The sequence below is a fragment of the Cherax quadricarinatus genome, chromosome 84, assembly GCF_038502225.1.
Source record: "Cherax quadricarinatus isolate ZL_2023a chromosome 84, ASM3850222v1, whole genome shotgun sequence".
Lineage (NCBI taxonomy): Eukaryota > Metazoa > Arthropoda > Malacostraca > Decapoda > Parastacidae > Cherax > Cherax quadricarinatus.
The window spans coordinates 2,928,072-2,941,440 of NC_091375.1; the positions used below are offsets into that span (position 1 = coordinate 2,928,072).

General features: G+C 37.2%; 1 protein-coding gene across 1 annotated transcript in view; it reads left to right on the plus strand.

Moving 5' to 3' along the window:
- Positions 1-3,935, plus strand: part of LOC128704239 (cysteine dioxygenase type 1) — an 84,767-nt gene extending 80,832 nt beyond the window's left edge. Inside the window, exon 5 of the mRNA XM_070102941.1 lies at positions 2,999-3,935. Within this exon, the coding sequence (XP_069959042.1) occupies positions 2,999-3,022 (24 nt within the window). The 3' untranslated portion in view covers positions 3,023-3,935. The remainder of the gene's footprint in view (positions 1-2,998) is intronic.
- The last annotated feature ends 9,434 nt before the right edge of the window (positions 3,936-13,369 follow it).

The window sequence follows — 13,369 nt, forward strand, 5'->3', positions numbered from 1 at the left end:
CTTTTTAATTTGTCTAGATGGTGGCAATACTATGTATGTAGTTTAAGATAATTACGAACCCTTGAAGTTGTAAGAATTAATGAATTATTCGTGGTTGAGTCGACGTAATATTATAACTGACGTTGGAAGTGATTGTGATCAATTTGACAATATACTTTATATAATTATTTATATGTATGTACCTAATGGTAAATTGAAGTCAGATTTTTAAAGGTGAAAAGTGTGTTTTCCTTTTTTATTGTTCTTTTTTTCTTTATGGTAATACATGGTTGTACACCAACGAATATGGTTAGGGGTATGTGGTAAAATTTTCGTGTTGATTAGACATTTATAATACAGATGGAATACTAGGCTTAGGTTAGGGTAAATTTATGATAATTGTGGAATGTTCTTTGATTCAAACGGCTCTTTATTATGCAAATTGGGTAGAATGTTTCTACGTATGGCATTATTGAAAAATGTTGAGCCAAATCTAATTGTAGGTACGATGTGTAATGTACATGTGCACACCTGGGCGAGCAGCTGCGCGGACCGTGCAGTTCTCATGGACCTGTATGGTCGGTGTAGCTTTCGCTTGGATGTGTTCTTGACATTGGTTCAATTATCCTATATTTCTTTCCGTGTTTAGAGCAGAAGGAATTTAGTCTGTAACGAAATAATGAAAGTATACTTGTATTTTATTATTCTAGTGTAAATTAAGAGCAAGGATGATTAATTTGAGGAAGAGTTAATATAGGTTTGCATGTTTTTACGAAAGTTAACTTATCCACATGTATCTAATATAGGACAGTTTTAAGCTTCGGTATCTGATTTTATATGTAGGTTATAGTGGTCATATTTGTTATATTATGTTATTCGTTAATGTTTCAATATCTAATGTAACGTTTTTTCAGTTATTGTTCATATATTGTCATCTTTATGGTTTTTCCTTTTGTCTATTGTCTATTTGTTGGTTTTAAATAATATATAATATATATATATATATATATATATATATATATATATATATATATATATATATATATATATATATATATATATATATATATATAAGTTTCCCTATTTTGCTTTTTGTGTTATATGCGTTGTCTTTCAACATTAAATTTATTGCTCAAGAATGTGATGTTTGTTTCATGTTGGTTGGTTACTGGGGTTTAACCCTTAAACTGTCCAAACGTAGATCTACGTTTTTTCAACATTTGAAAGTATGTAAAAAACATAGATTTTTTTTTTTTTTTACATTTGAAAACTTGTAAAAAAATTTTATCTACATTTTTTTATATATTTGAAAATATGTAAAAAAAATGTAGATCTACTTTTGGAGCACTACGCATGTGAACGTAAATCAAATCTGTTTGGACAGTTTAAGGATTAAAGCCTATCAACTACACCGTAGCCTTTTCATCACCTACAAGAATATATATATATATATATATATATATATATATATATATATATATATATATATATATATATATATATATATATAACATTATCTCAGTCCACAGCAGGATTCGAACTTGCAAACTCAACATCAGAGTAAACATCCCCAGCACCATCGTCAGACAGAAGTCAGGTGGATAAACTACTGTGTACTCTGATGCCCAGTTAGCAGGTTTGAATCCTGCTGTAGACTTAGAGATAATGTTTGTAAATAATTTCGCATGCTTGCGAATTTGGTAAGCATATATATGTTTATTTAATAGGTAAATTCTGCAATCTTAAGTGGGTCGTACAATGGAGAATGTTATAGTGTGTAACCCAACCTAACACAGTCTCCTAAATCTAGGTTAGGTTAGGTCAGGATGGGTTACATTTTTGGGGAAGTTACCAGAGAATGGGTTCTCTTCGGGCACAAAATATATTTGTCTCCATTGCATATATCACTTGATATTAGATTAGTTACAGAAATATAACTCACGGAATCGTAATAACACGATTGCAAACAATCCACGGAACAAATCCTAAATTTTACAGGCCAGTGCGTTAACCACTCTGTCAGCTGAATGTTATTAGAGCCATCTGGCCGAGTGGTTAACGCACTGACCTGTGAATTTTAGGACTCACTTGCAGTAGGTTCAAACTCAACCCGTTCCGTGGTTTATACAGTAATATGTTATCGCTAAGCTCGAACTTGAGCTTGGAGTTCCTAGCTGTTACTTATATTTAACTACATTTTAATTGCTGCTCGATAAGAGTTGAGAAGCGAGGACAGACGCTTTGAACTGATCCGCTTAAAACTACCAGCAGGTGAGTACAAATTTGGTAATTTGAATGATTCTTGTTATTCCCTGTCACTTTTTTCTTTTGTTTCTGGCTTTAGCTATGTATTTTCAGTCTTAATGGCCTGCTGAGGAGGTTTAACTGAAGGCAGCAGTTATGAGAATTAGATTTGCCAAGTCCCACTAGTGGAAGATACAGGACACTGTCATTTAGAAACTGAAAATATAATATCATAAATACATTTAAATGGTATTTTATACCTTTACATTAATTTTTTTCTCAGGATCTGGCCACCGAGAAAGCCCATGGTTTACAAAGAAGTGTGTAGAGGCAAAGAGCTGGGTAAACATACAGGGGAAAGAAGGACAAGAAAAAACAAAAGACAAATAGCTAATAATGACTGAGCTGGGATAAGGGAAAAGAAAGACTATTTAAAAATGCAATACTAGCTGTGTACGATAAAATAGTCTAGGTTGATGTATCTCCACATGCAAAAAAAAATTAATAAATTTAAAGATGATGGAAATACCAGAAAAATAAAGATAAAGCGCAGTAATGATTATAATCAATAATTGCTTCTAATTAGAAGTAACTTGGGAGACAAATAAGTGTGGAATTTTGTTTAGTGTATAAGAAATACGTCCCTTATTAATATAACTCAGTTCACTCATAAACTCACAGGCGGGATTATTGTTTTTACATTTAACTCTATATTTCACTAGAAACACTGTTATTAAAATATAATAACCAGTTTCCACTCTATTTTTATTTTCAGAAAAACTCAAATGTCTGTTGCTAAGAGGACAGAAGATGCAAGAAACAACTTATCCACAGTAGTTGTCTAACCATTATTCTCCTTGACAAACTACTCTTCTATAATTGCCGTTAAAGATGGCCCATATGTATTGAAAATTATTAATAGGTAAAGATGCCTCATAGTCTTGTACATAACTGTATCTTTCAAACAGCTTTAGTGTGGACATAATCTTTAACTTGTTTGACTGAGAAAGATAGTTTATTTTAAAATAAAGATTAGGCAACTTTTAAATCATTAAGGATTATAATGTGTAATTGTACAGGTGTCCGAAACAAAACTGCCAATTAATTTTACTATACCAGCTGTTTCACGCAAGTATCTGATTTGTGATGACGGTAGTAGTAGTAGTATTTATAAAACTGTTTATAATCATAACCATAATTTTTAAAGAGGTGGGCCGGTGAGCCAGCGGAAGGCCTCTGTCAGATGACCAAAAGCTCCAGCTTCGGGTCATCATATGACTGAGACCCGCGTCAGGAAATACTTGTCCTGTTTCCTGACGAACCTTACCTAATCTAATCTTTAGTAACATAATTAGTGTTAATACATTCGTAGGGAAGACCTCATCCCGTAAAGGCTATAATGTGCCCGGGGGAAGGGAAGAAATCAGGTTAGATTCAAATGGAGGAAAGCTTTAATTCCTTGGATCAAGTGCCTTTCACCAACACATTGCAATGCGCTTGAAGGGTCTTTAGCAGCATACATTTACTGGTCAAAGGAAACGTTATCATTAGTTCAAATAACCCACACTTTAAAGACGAAGCTCTAGACAACGTTTCGGTCCTTCCTAGGTTAGGTTTGGTATGGTTTGTCAGAAAGCAGGACAATTGTTTCCTGACGCGGGTCTTATATGATAACCCGCCACTGGAGCTCTTGGTCACATGCCCGAGTCAACCCCTTTCAAAATTTAGGCTTCCGTCCTAGACCATTAACAAGGCACAACTGTTGAAGCTTGATAATTGTCCAGAATGGACCGAAAAGTCCTTCGAAGTTTCTTCTCCGAGGTTCAAACTCCTTGTGAATGGTTCCTTCCACTGTGACTTATTCTTCACTATTATTAGTTACTCCAGGATACTACTATATTTGACAGTCGTCTAGGCTATCTTGCTCATCAAAAACCTAGTATATTTTGAGTGAATTTCAGTATTTTTATATTTAAGCATCCTGTACTTTCTTCCAAATTTTTTATTTATATTTCTTATATGTTTAAGATTAATATCAATAATCATAAAAGTCACACACTACACAAATGTTATCATAAAAGTGTTGATAATCAAGTTTTAAGCATCAAAAATAAAATGACGATTAATAATGGTTCTAAGGTTATAAACTTATTCCTTCTATATAATTATTGAATCCTTCAAGGTTTTAATACTTTATGACTGCTTGTTAATGTGTGCCAGACACTGGTGATGACACATGTTGCATAACAAGCTCAATACTTGCTTTATAAAGCTCGACACAGAGGGAAACGTTATCCCCATAAAAGCTTATTTTGCAGTGTATGTCTGCTTTGTTATTGTAGTAATGTTGGTAAAATTACACACAATATGTTAGGTAAAAAGACACTAAGTGCAAATAATGTGACATTTTATTGTGGTAACGTTTCGCTCCTGGAGAGCGAAACGTTGCTGCAGTAAAATGTCGCATTTGTGTCCCTTTGCTTCGCTATTGTCGCCAGAACGTCATTAAGATCGAGTGTATATGTAACAATGTTCTGTAGCATAAGTGACATTTAGTGTTGGACGAGAACATGACATCCATTGACTTGATTTTTAAAAATACCAAAATTTTGGTAACTGCAGATTTTGCATTCACTATAATCGGATATTAGCCAAAGTTTTCTTAGTCATAATAAAAACCTGGAGTAAAGAAAAGGTCATCGTATCTTAGGACATTAATACTTTGTGAACTTTTGCATATTTAAATAGGGGTAAAAAGCCTAGCTGGGAGTAGGTCAGTGAATGTTTAACTACTTAAGGCGGGGGTTCTTAACCTGGGGTATCCATACCTCTTGTGGGGTATGGGAACCATATAATGGGGGTATGGGAACCAAATAATGGGGGTATGGGAACTAAATATTGGGCGTATGGGACTCAAATAATGGTGGGATGGGATTCAAATAATGGGGGTATGGGCCTCATTCTATGAACAATTTGCCTTTTCTATAAATGATAAAATACTTATGATTTTTTCGGCTGTTCTGTTCTTAGCTTATGTAAAGTCGTACGGGTACTTAATAAGATTGGTGGTGAGGATGATTTCGAAGAATGCATGGGAACATACTGGGCAATTCATTAGGGGTCTGAAATCGTAAAGGCTAAGAACCCCTGACTAAAAGAAAGAATAATGATTGACCTGTACAGTCAGGCTATGGATGATGGCAACAAAAGTTGGCGAGAATGCACACTTTAATTTACAATTGTTCTTAGGGTGGTTGCACCAGCAATCTCGTCATGGATGTTGATGTTTTCGACAAATTTCCACCCATTCCAAGCAAAATTACAGATGTTAACTTATTTTTGGCAAATTATATAACCTATTTGTTAATCGAAGTTTATTCTAGTTTTATAGTCCTCTGTGTATTAAATTTTAAGTCAGATTTTATTACCCTGTGTCTATATTTTTACTATCTGTTGTCTGTTATATATAGTAATGTATTTTTGTTAACAATTATAAATAGTACATGGAGTGGTTACTACATATTCTACATGATATATTAAAAGGTTAAAGCAAGGTAAATCAGTTTTTTTTTTGGTTACTGGGGATAAATAATGCAGTAAGATGTTGATAATCGCGTAATATTCTTTTCATTTAATTACGCATTGCATAATTTTGTTTTATATAACAAAGTGGAAAGAGAACCTGGTAAGAAGATAAATCAGTTTCATTTTTGAATTGTATTAAACAGATTAATAGTATGACTTGTACAGATATATATATATATATATATATATATATATATATATATATATATATATATATATATATATATATATATATATATATATATATATATATATATATATATATATATATTTAATCTTTATCAAGTTTTTAAATTTGGAAAATACATGCTATAGTATATGTTAATTTTATGTGATTAGCAGTAAAATGGTGAAGGGAGATGGTATTCTTATAATAAATTGTTTAAATTTAAAGTTGTGTAAAAATCCTAAGTTAATAATATTTTTTATTGACACATCGACTGTATCTCATCGAGGCAGGTGACCAGAAAAATAAGAAACACTTTAATCATCATTCACTCCATCACTGTCTTGCCAGCGGTGCGCCTACAGCATATCTCCACCCATCCTTCAGAGCACAGGCACTGTACTTCCCACCTCCAGGACTCAAGTCCGGCTAACCAGTTTACCCTAAACCCCTTCATAAATTTTACTTTGCTCACACTCCAACAGCATGTCAAGTCATAAAAGCCATTTGCCTCCACTCGCTCCTGTCTGATACGCTCACACACGCTTGCTGGAAGTCTAAACCCCTTGCACACAGAACCTTTACCCCCTCCCTCCACCCTTTCCTAGGGCGACCCCTACCTCGCCTTCCTTCCATTACAGATTTATACACCCTCCAAGTCATTCTATTTTGTTTCATCCATTCTAAATGTCCGAATCACCTCAACAACCCCTCCACAGTTCTCTGGATACTACTTTTAGAAACCCCGCACTTTCTTCTAATCTCCAAGCTACAAATTCTCAGTATAATAGTCACACCACACATTGCCCTCAGACACGACATCTTCACTGCCTCCAGCCTTTTGCTTGTTTCAACATTCACCACTCATGTTTCATATCCATATAAGAGCGTTGGTACCGCTATACTCTCATACATTCCCCACTTTGCTTCTGTGGATAACGTTCTTGATTGCCACAGACTCTGCAGTGTACCACTCACCTTTCTACCCTCATCTCGTGTTTCATAGACCCATCTGTTGACACGTCCACTCCCAAATATCTGAATAATTCACTTCCTCCATACTCTCTCCCTCCGATCTGATATCAAATCTTTTATTACCTATTTTTTTGTTTGTTATCCTCATCACCTTGCTCTTTTCTATGTTCATTTTTAATGTCCTCGTTTTGCATATCCTACCAAACTCATCCACCAACCTCTGCAATTTCTCTTCAGAATCTCTCAAATGCAATGTCATCAGCAAAAAAGCAACTGTGACAACTCCCACTTTGTTTGATTCTTTATCTCGTAATCCCACACCTCTTGCCAACACCCAAGCATTCATTTTTCTTACAACCCCATCTATAAATATATTGTATAATCATGGTGACATCACATCCTTGTCTAAGGACTACTTTTCCTGGGAAATAATCTCCCTCTCTCCTACATACTCTAACCTGAGCCTCACTATCCTCGTAAAAACTCTTCACTGCTTTCAGTAACCTACCACCTGTTCTTTATAATTGGAATATCTGCCACATTTCTCCCCTATCCACCCTAACATATGCTTTTTCCAAATCCATAAATGCAACGAAAACCTCTTTACCTTCATCTAATTACTGTTCACTTATATGCTTCACTGTAAACACTTTTTCTATACACTCCCTATCCTTCCTAAAGCCTCCTAGTTCATCTGTGATCCTGCTCTCCGTCTTACTCTTAATTTTTCTTTCAATAATAACTCTACAATACACCTTACCAGGTATACTCAACAGGCTTATTCTCCTATAATTTTTACACTCTTTTGTTCCCTTTGCCTTTATACAAAAGAACTACACGTGCTCTCTGCCAGTCCCTAGGTACCTTCCCCTCTTTCATACGTTTATTAAATAAAAGCATCAACCATTGCAGAACTATATCCCCACCTGCTTTTAATATTTCTGTCTTGATCCCATCAATCACAGCTGCTTTTTTCCCTTTCATTCTACCCACAGTCTCATGTAACTCCACACTCACATCTGGCTCTTCATCACTCATACAAGATCTTTTACCTCCCTGCCCAGTGCACGAAACCACAGCTTCATATATATTTTTAGTTGAATAAGGTAGTGTTCTTTTTTTTATTGTAAAAAGTATATCTAGCAATTTTAAGAGATATATCAATTAAGTGTTTTGGGTATTTTAGATCATTAGCTATTTCGTAAATCTTCAAGATTTCTTCATATATGAACTCTGGGCTGCATAAATGCAAAGTTCTCAAAAACATTGATAAGAATACAGAATGTTTAACTCTCTCACGATGTGAAGAATAATAGTGCACATAAGAACGGTTATTTGTTGGTTTTCTGTAAATTGTAAATTTAAAATCATGGTTCCCTTTAATTATTAAAACATCTAGAAGAGGCAGAGTTATTTTGTTCAAACTTAACAGTAAAACTTATGGAATGAGCTAGACTATTTAATTTAAAAAGGAAATGGTTTATATCCTGGTCACAGACCGGGCCACGGGGGCGTATACCTGGAGTATAGACACCTGGAGTATACCCTGTCCACGTATACTCCAGGTATCTATATTCTTAGGCATTAGAAATAAAACATCATCAACATACTTATACCACTTAGCTCTATTGGGAAGGATTTTGTTAAGCAATTTTTTTTTCAAAGTATTCCATGTACAAATTGCTGAGGATAGGTGAGAGAGGATTTCCCATTGCCATACCAAACTTTTGAGTGTAAAACTCACCACTAAACACAAACTTTGCATCAACAATAGATAGTTTAATATACTCAATGATTGTAGATACTGGCAATGGATAAAAATACAACAGCTGCTTTAGGTTACGGTCTAAGTTTTGCAACTTCTAAAATGTCAGTAATGTGGAAATTGCAAAAGCCTTTTGTAACTTAGAAAAATCCAATGATTTATCCAGTGATGAAATTAATACAAGTAAGCGAATGGTTTATAGTTTTATGATAAAACAAAATATTCCCAATTGCCCTCAAAGATTTTATAAATATGAAAAATTCATTAGTAGAACTTATCTAATAGTGACTCTGCCTCCTCCTGCTTCTACTTACCTGACTGCGATATATAAGCAACTCCACACATATGCTGTAGATTTCTCAAGACTGATGGACTCAACACATCGACTCCAGGCTAGGGAACTGATTACCTCATCTTCTTCTGTTATTCTCTGTATTGGATTGAAGAAGACCGTTCCCTCAGCAAAGATTCACAAATGTTGTACAAGTGTCTCATTATTCAACTTGACGGTTTTTTAAATCATTTACACTGTGAAAATTTGTGTGGACTGCCTCCAAGTGAGTCGCCTACCCTGGCAAACTCTGTTGACACCGAGCTCTGAGGTGGGTACCTCAGCCTCACAAGTGGCTTATAGGACAGATTTTCACAAATGATTGATGTTACAAGAAAACCTCGCCTGCATGCACGTATAAAGGACTAACTTATTTGGTGTTGCAGCATATATCCTGATCTTCACTTCTCTAAGCTTAGCCTTAGCCCCCTTTGGACTTCCCCTCAGAAACCACGTGCAACCGGGAGCCTTAATTCCTTCAATATTCAATCGTAATTAGTGTCCTGCTTGCACCTCAGAAATTCCTATATCCAAGAGGGTATGTATCCCCTAGTATAACTATGCAGACTCAGACACTAGCTTCCAGACTGCTCTGAGACACTGGTACTTACTGGGCATGCTCAACCTGTTGCAACCGGGCCCACAGTCAAAACTCAACTCACAAACTCTCCAGACACTGGCCAGAATTCTACGAGAAATAGTGGTCTTGTCTTACTGTATGGGCCTGACGGAGGTGGTCATCTACGGTACATCGAGGTGCCTCTACCAGATTTCCCCAGGTCTCAGATGTGAAGACACGTGGGGGCGCCGTCTGCTGATCACGGTACGTATTGTCCAGTTGGTGTCTGTCTTAAGAGTGCCAGCGTGCCTCGTTGTGCTCCGGGTTTTCTGGTGTTTTCACGGTCGCTCTTACGTGCTAGAACTTTAATTTGTGTCATCAATCCTATACGATACATCCCTCTAGCGCCTGGAACCAATCTTGGGCGGAAAACATTATATACTGAGTCAAAAAAGGAGAATTAGTGTGCACTACCTAGCAGAGTTTACTGCCAGAGGGGAATCATAGGCCTGTGTCCCGTGTGAAAAAAATAATAATAATTGAACTTTTCGTGTCAGAGGAAAGAAAGTCTCCCTGATAACATTGAGTATACATAGTGTATAGTGTATACTACAGTGGCTCCCTAGTATATTGATGATAAAGGCTAAAGTGTCATTTGAAAACAGGTGAATTTGTAAATGAAGTGATAAGCCTATAGAGGCAGGTGCCAGAAGTCGCCAGAAACTTACCACAGGTCAGCTGTTTTTAATAATCTTCCTGGCCTGCTAGTGTACTCGCATATAATCTAGTGATACCAGTGAATAGCAGAATACAGTGTTGTAGTAGCAACTAACCAGTATTATAATGGTACTTAGTGGAGTGGAGTGACTTTCATTAGTTTCTTTTTTCTTGAAATACCAGACATATACTGTGAATTTCATATAACCTGTAGTTACCAGCGGTCGCAATATACACAACGAGAAGCAATTATTACTACAGAAAAAGCGTCCTTCCTCCAAAATTTGCACCAGTCAACTATAGTGATAATATAGCATTTATTGTGGTGGAGACGGAAAAAAAATAGAAAAGCTAGATACAGCGATTGATAAACAAGGGTGGAGGTCGACCGTTCGTCATTGTAGGAGTTGCCAGCAGTCACCGGCTCTTCAACACGCAAGTTATACTTTTGTATCAATCAAATCACATATTACTCGGGTAGATAATTTCCAGTAGATCCTTCATGTGTTAGCTCAAATCACCGACCAGTATGGTTTAAATAAGTGACCCACTGATCAGATCAGATCGACTGGTCCGAACCCTTGACTGGTCCGAACCCTGGACTGGTCCGAACCCTTGACTGGTCCGAACCCTTGACTGGTTTCAAACGGTTTCGTTGGACAATAAAGCAGACTGTAAACGGATGGGGTTGTAGGCGCCCTTATAAACACAAACATTAAATATATACCAGGAACGTGCACGGTAAGCTGTCCAATATACAAAAACAGTTAGAAACAGAAATACAAATAGCTAGAGCTTCATTTAAGGAGGTTATTAATAGAATATTCAAGAGGTTGCTAGTAGAATTGCAGTAAATCAACCATTCAAATCATTATGAAGCTGTGTGTAGTCTGTGGTCAGTCAAACAAACGGGCTTCCACATGCATAAATTGTCATTTTTGTGGAAATTGGTGTCACGCCCCTTGTGCAGATATCCAAGAACTAGCTACAAGCAGTATTAAAACAGGGAAGTGTTTTTGGGTATGCCCAAATGAGATAAATCTGTGGACTAAAATCACAAGGGTATTAAAAGAGGTCAACATCAAAGCTGCTTTCATAGAAAACCTGGAAGCTTTCTACAACAGATGGGAACATAAAAAGTCTGGGCTGAATGGTACTGCCCTTGATACTGGCCATGTAGTCAGAAACTGTAAGGCTGGAGATGATGTCCTGGTAGTCAGTAAATGTGGGGCTGATAGTGCTGTCCTGGGAGACAGTAATGGTGAAGCTGGAGGTGCTGTCCTGGGAGACAGTAATGGTGAAGCTGGAGGTGCTGTCCTGGGAGACAGTAATGGTGAAGCTGGAGATGCTGTCCTGGGAGACAGTAATGGTGAAGCTGGAGATGCTGTCCTGGGAGACAGTAATGGTGAAGCTGGAGATTTTGTCCAGGTAGTCGGGAATTATACGCAGGAAGGAATACATATAAATGACCTCATAGGGGACAGGAGCCATAGTAGGGAAACAAGTGTAGTCAAAGATAAGATAAAACCAATATTGCAAACTAGAAATACCGCAGGAAATAGCAAACAAGAGGACTCCACTAGCAATAGTGAGGATATATTACCAAAAACAACTGGTGGGAGCTCCATTGTTGGTGCTAGGGAGGATAGAAGTAAGACAGGGAAACATGCACCAACAGGGAATACAGTCACAGAAACCCAAGGCAAACGGAAACCAAGCCTGTGCACATACTATGCACTCGGTATCTGCTGGCATGGGAAATCTGGAAAAACAGATGGGACGTGCAACTATGACCACCCTAGAAAATGCCATGCCCATATGACAACAGGAAAATGCAAACTCCCTTCCTGTAAGCTTTTTCACCCTGAACTGTGTACCTCTTCAGTACAGGAAAGACTGTGCTATAACTTAAATTGCCAGGCATACCATCTAAAGGGGACAAAAAGATACAAAACATCCAGGCCATGGGAAAACCTGGGTAGCCACAGCCACTCAAGAGGGAGAGGTTTTTTAGTGCCAGGAAGGAAAAAAAACTGGCAGGAAATGGCAGAAATCGTACACCAAATCCAGTCATTCCTGGAGTGGAACCACAGTCGATGGCCTCCACTCCAAACCAACAGATACAGATACTAATGCCGGAAAAAAAATCCCCCCCCCCAGTACCAACAATACCACCAGTCCGATAACATTCTTCTTGGCAAATATACAGGGTCTAAAGCCAGCAACAAACAACAAAATACCTTTCATCCGTGGACTGCTTGCAGAGGCAAAGGCAATGTTCGCGGCTTTCACTGAGACCCACATAAAGGATCACTTGGACAACGAAATATGGATCCCAGGTTACAACCTATACAGATGTGACAGAGTGAACAGGCAAAAGGGGGGGGGGGTTGGCCTGTACATTGCAGAGTCACTTGTTTGCACAGAACTGCTAAATGCCTCAAATGATGTAGTGGAAGTTTTAGCAGTAAAGGTCGAGAACCAAAACCTAGTCATTGTGGTAGTCTACAAGCCTCCGGATGCAACATCCCAGCAATTCCAGGAACAGCTGTTAAAAATTGACCACTGTCTGGAAAATCTTCCAGCTCCTGCACCCAACATCTTGCTCCTGGGGGATTTCAACTTAAGGCACCTAAAATGGAGGAATATAGCAAATAATATTGTTGCAGTAATAACACCAGGAGGCAGCTCTGATGAAAACTCACACTCACGCGAGCTTTTAAATCTCTGCACAAAATTCAATTTAAACCAGCAAATAATAGAGCCTACTAGACTGGAGAATACACTAGACCTCATCTTCACTAACAATGATGATCTGATAAGAAATGTCACCATATCAAAAACAATATACTCAGATCACAACATAATTGAGGTTCAGTCATGTATGCGCGGAGCCCCAGACCGACATAATGAGATTAGTCACGAGGGAGCATTCACCAAATTCAACTTCAATAACAAAAACATAAAGTGGGACCAAGTAAACCAAGTCCTAACCGATATAAGCTGGGAAGATATACTAAGCAACACAGACCCCAACTTATGCCTAGA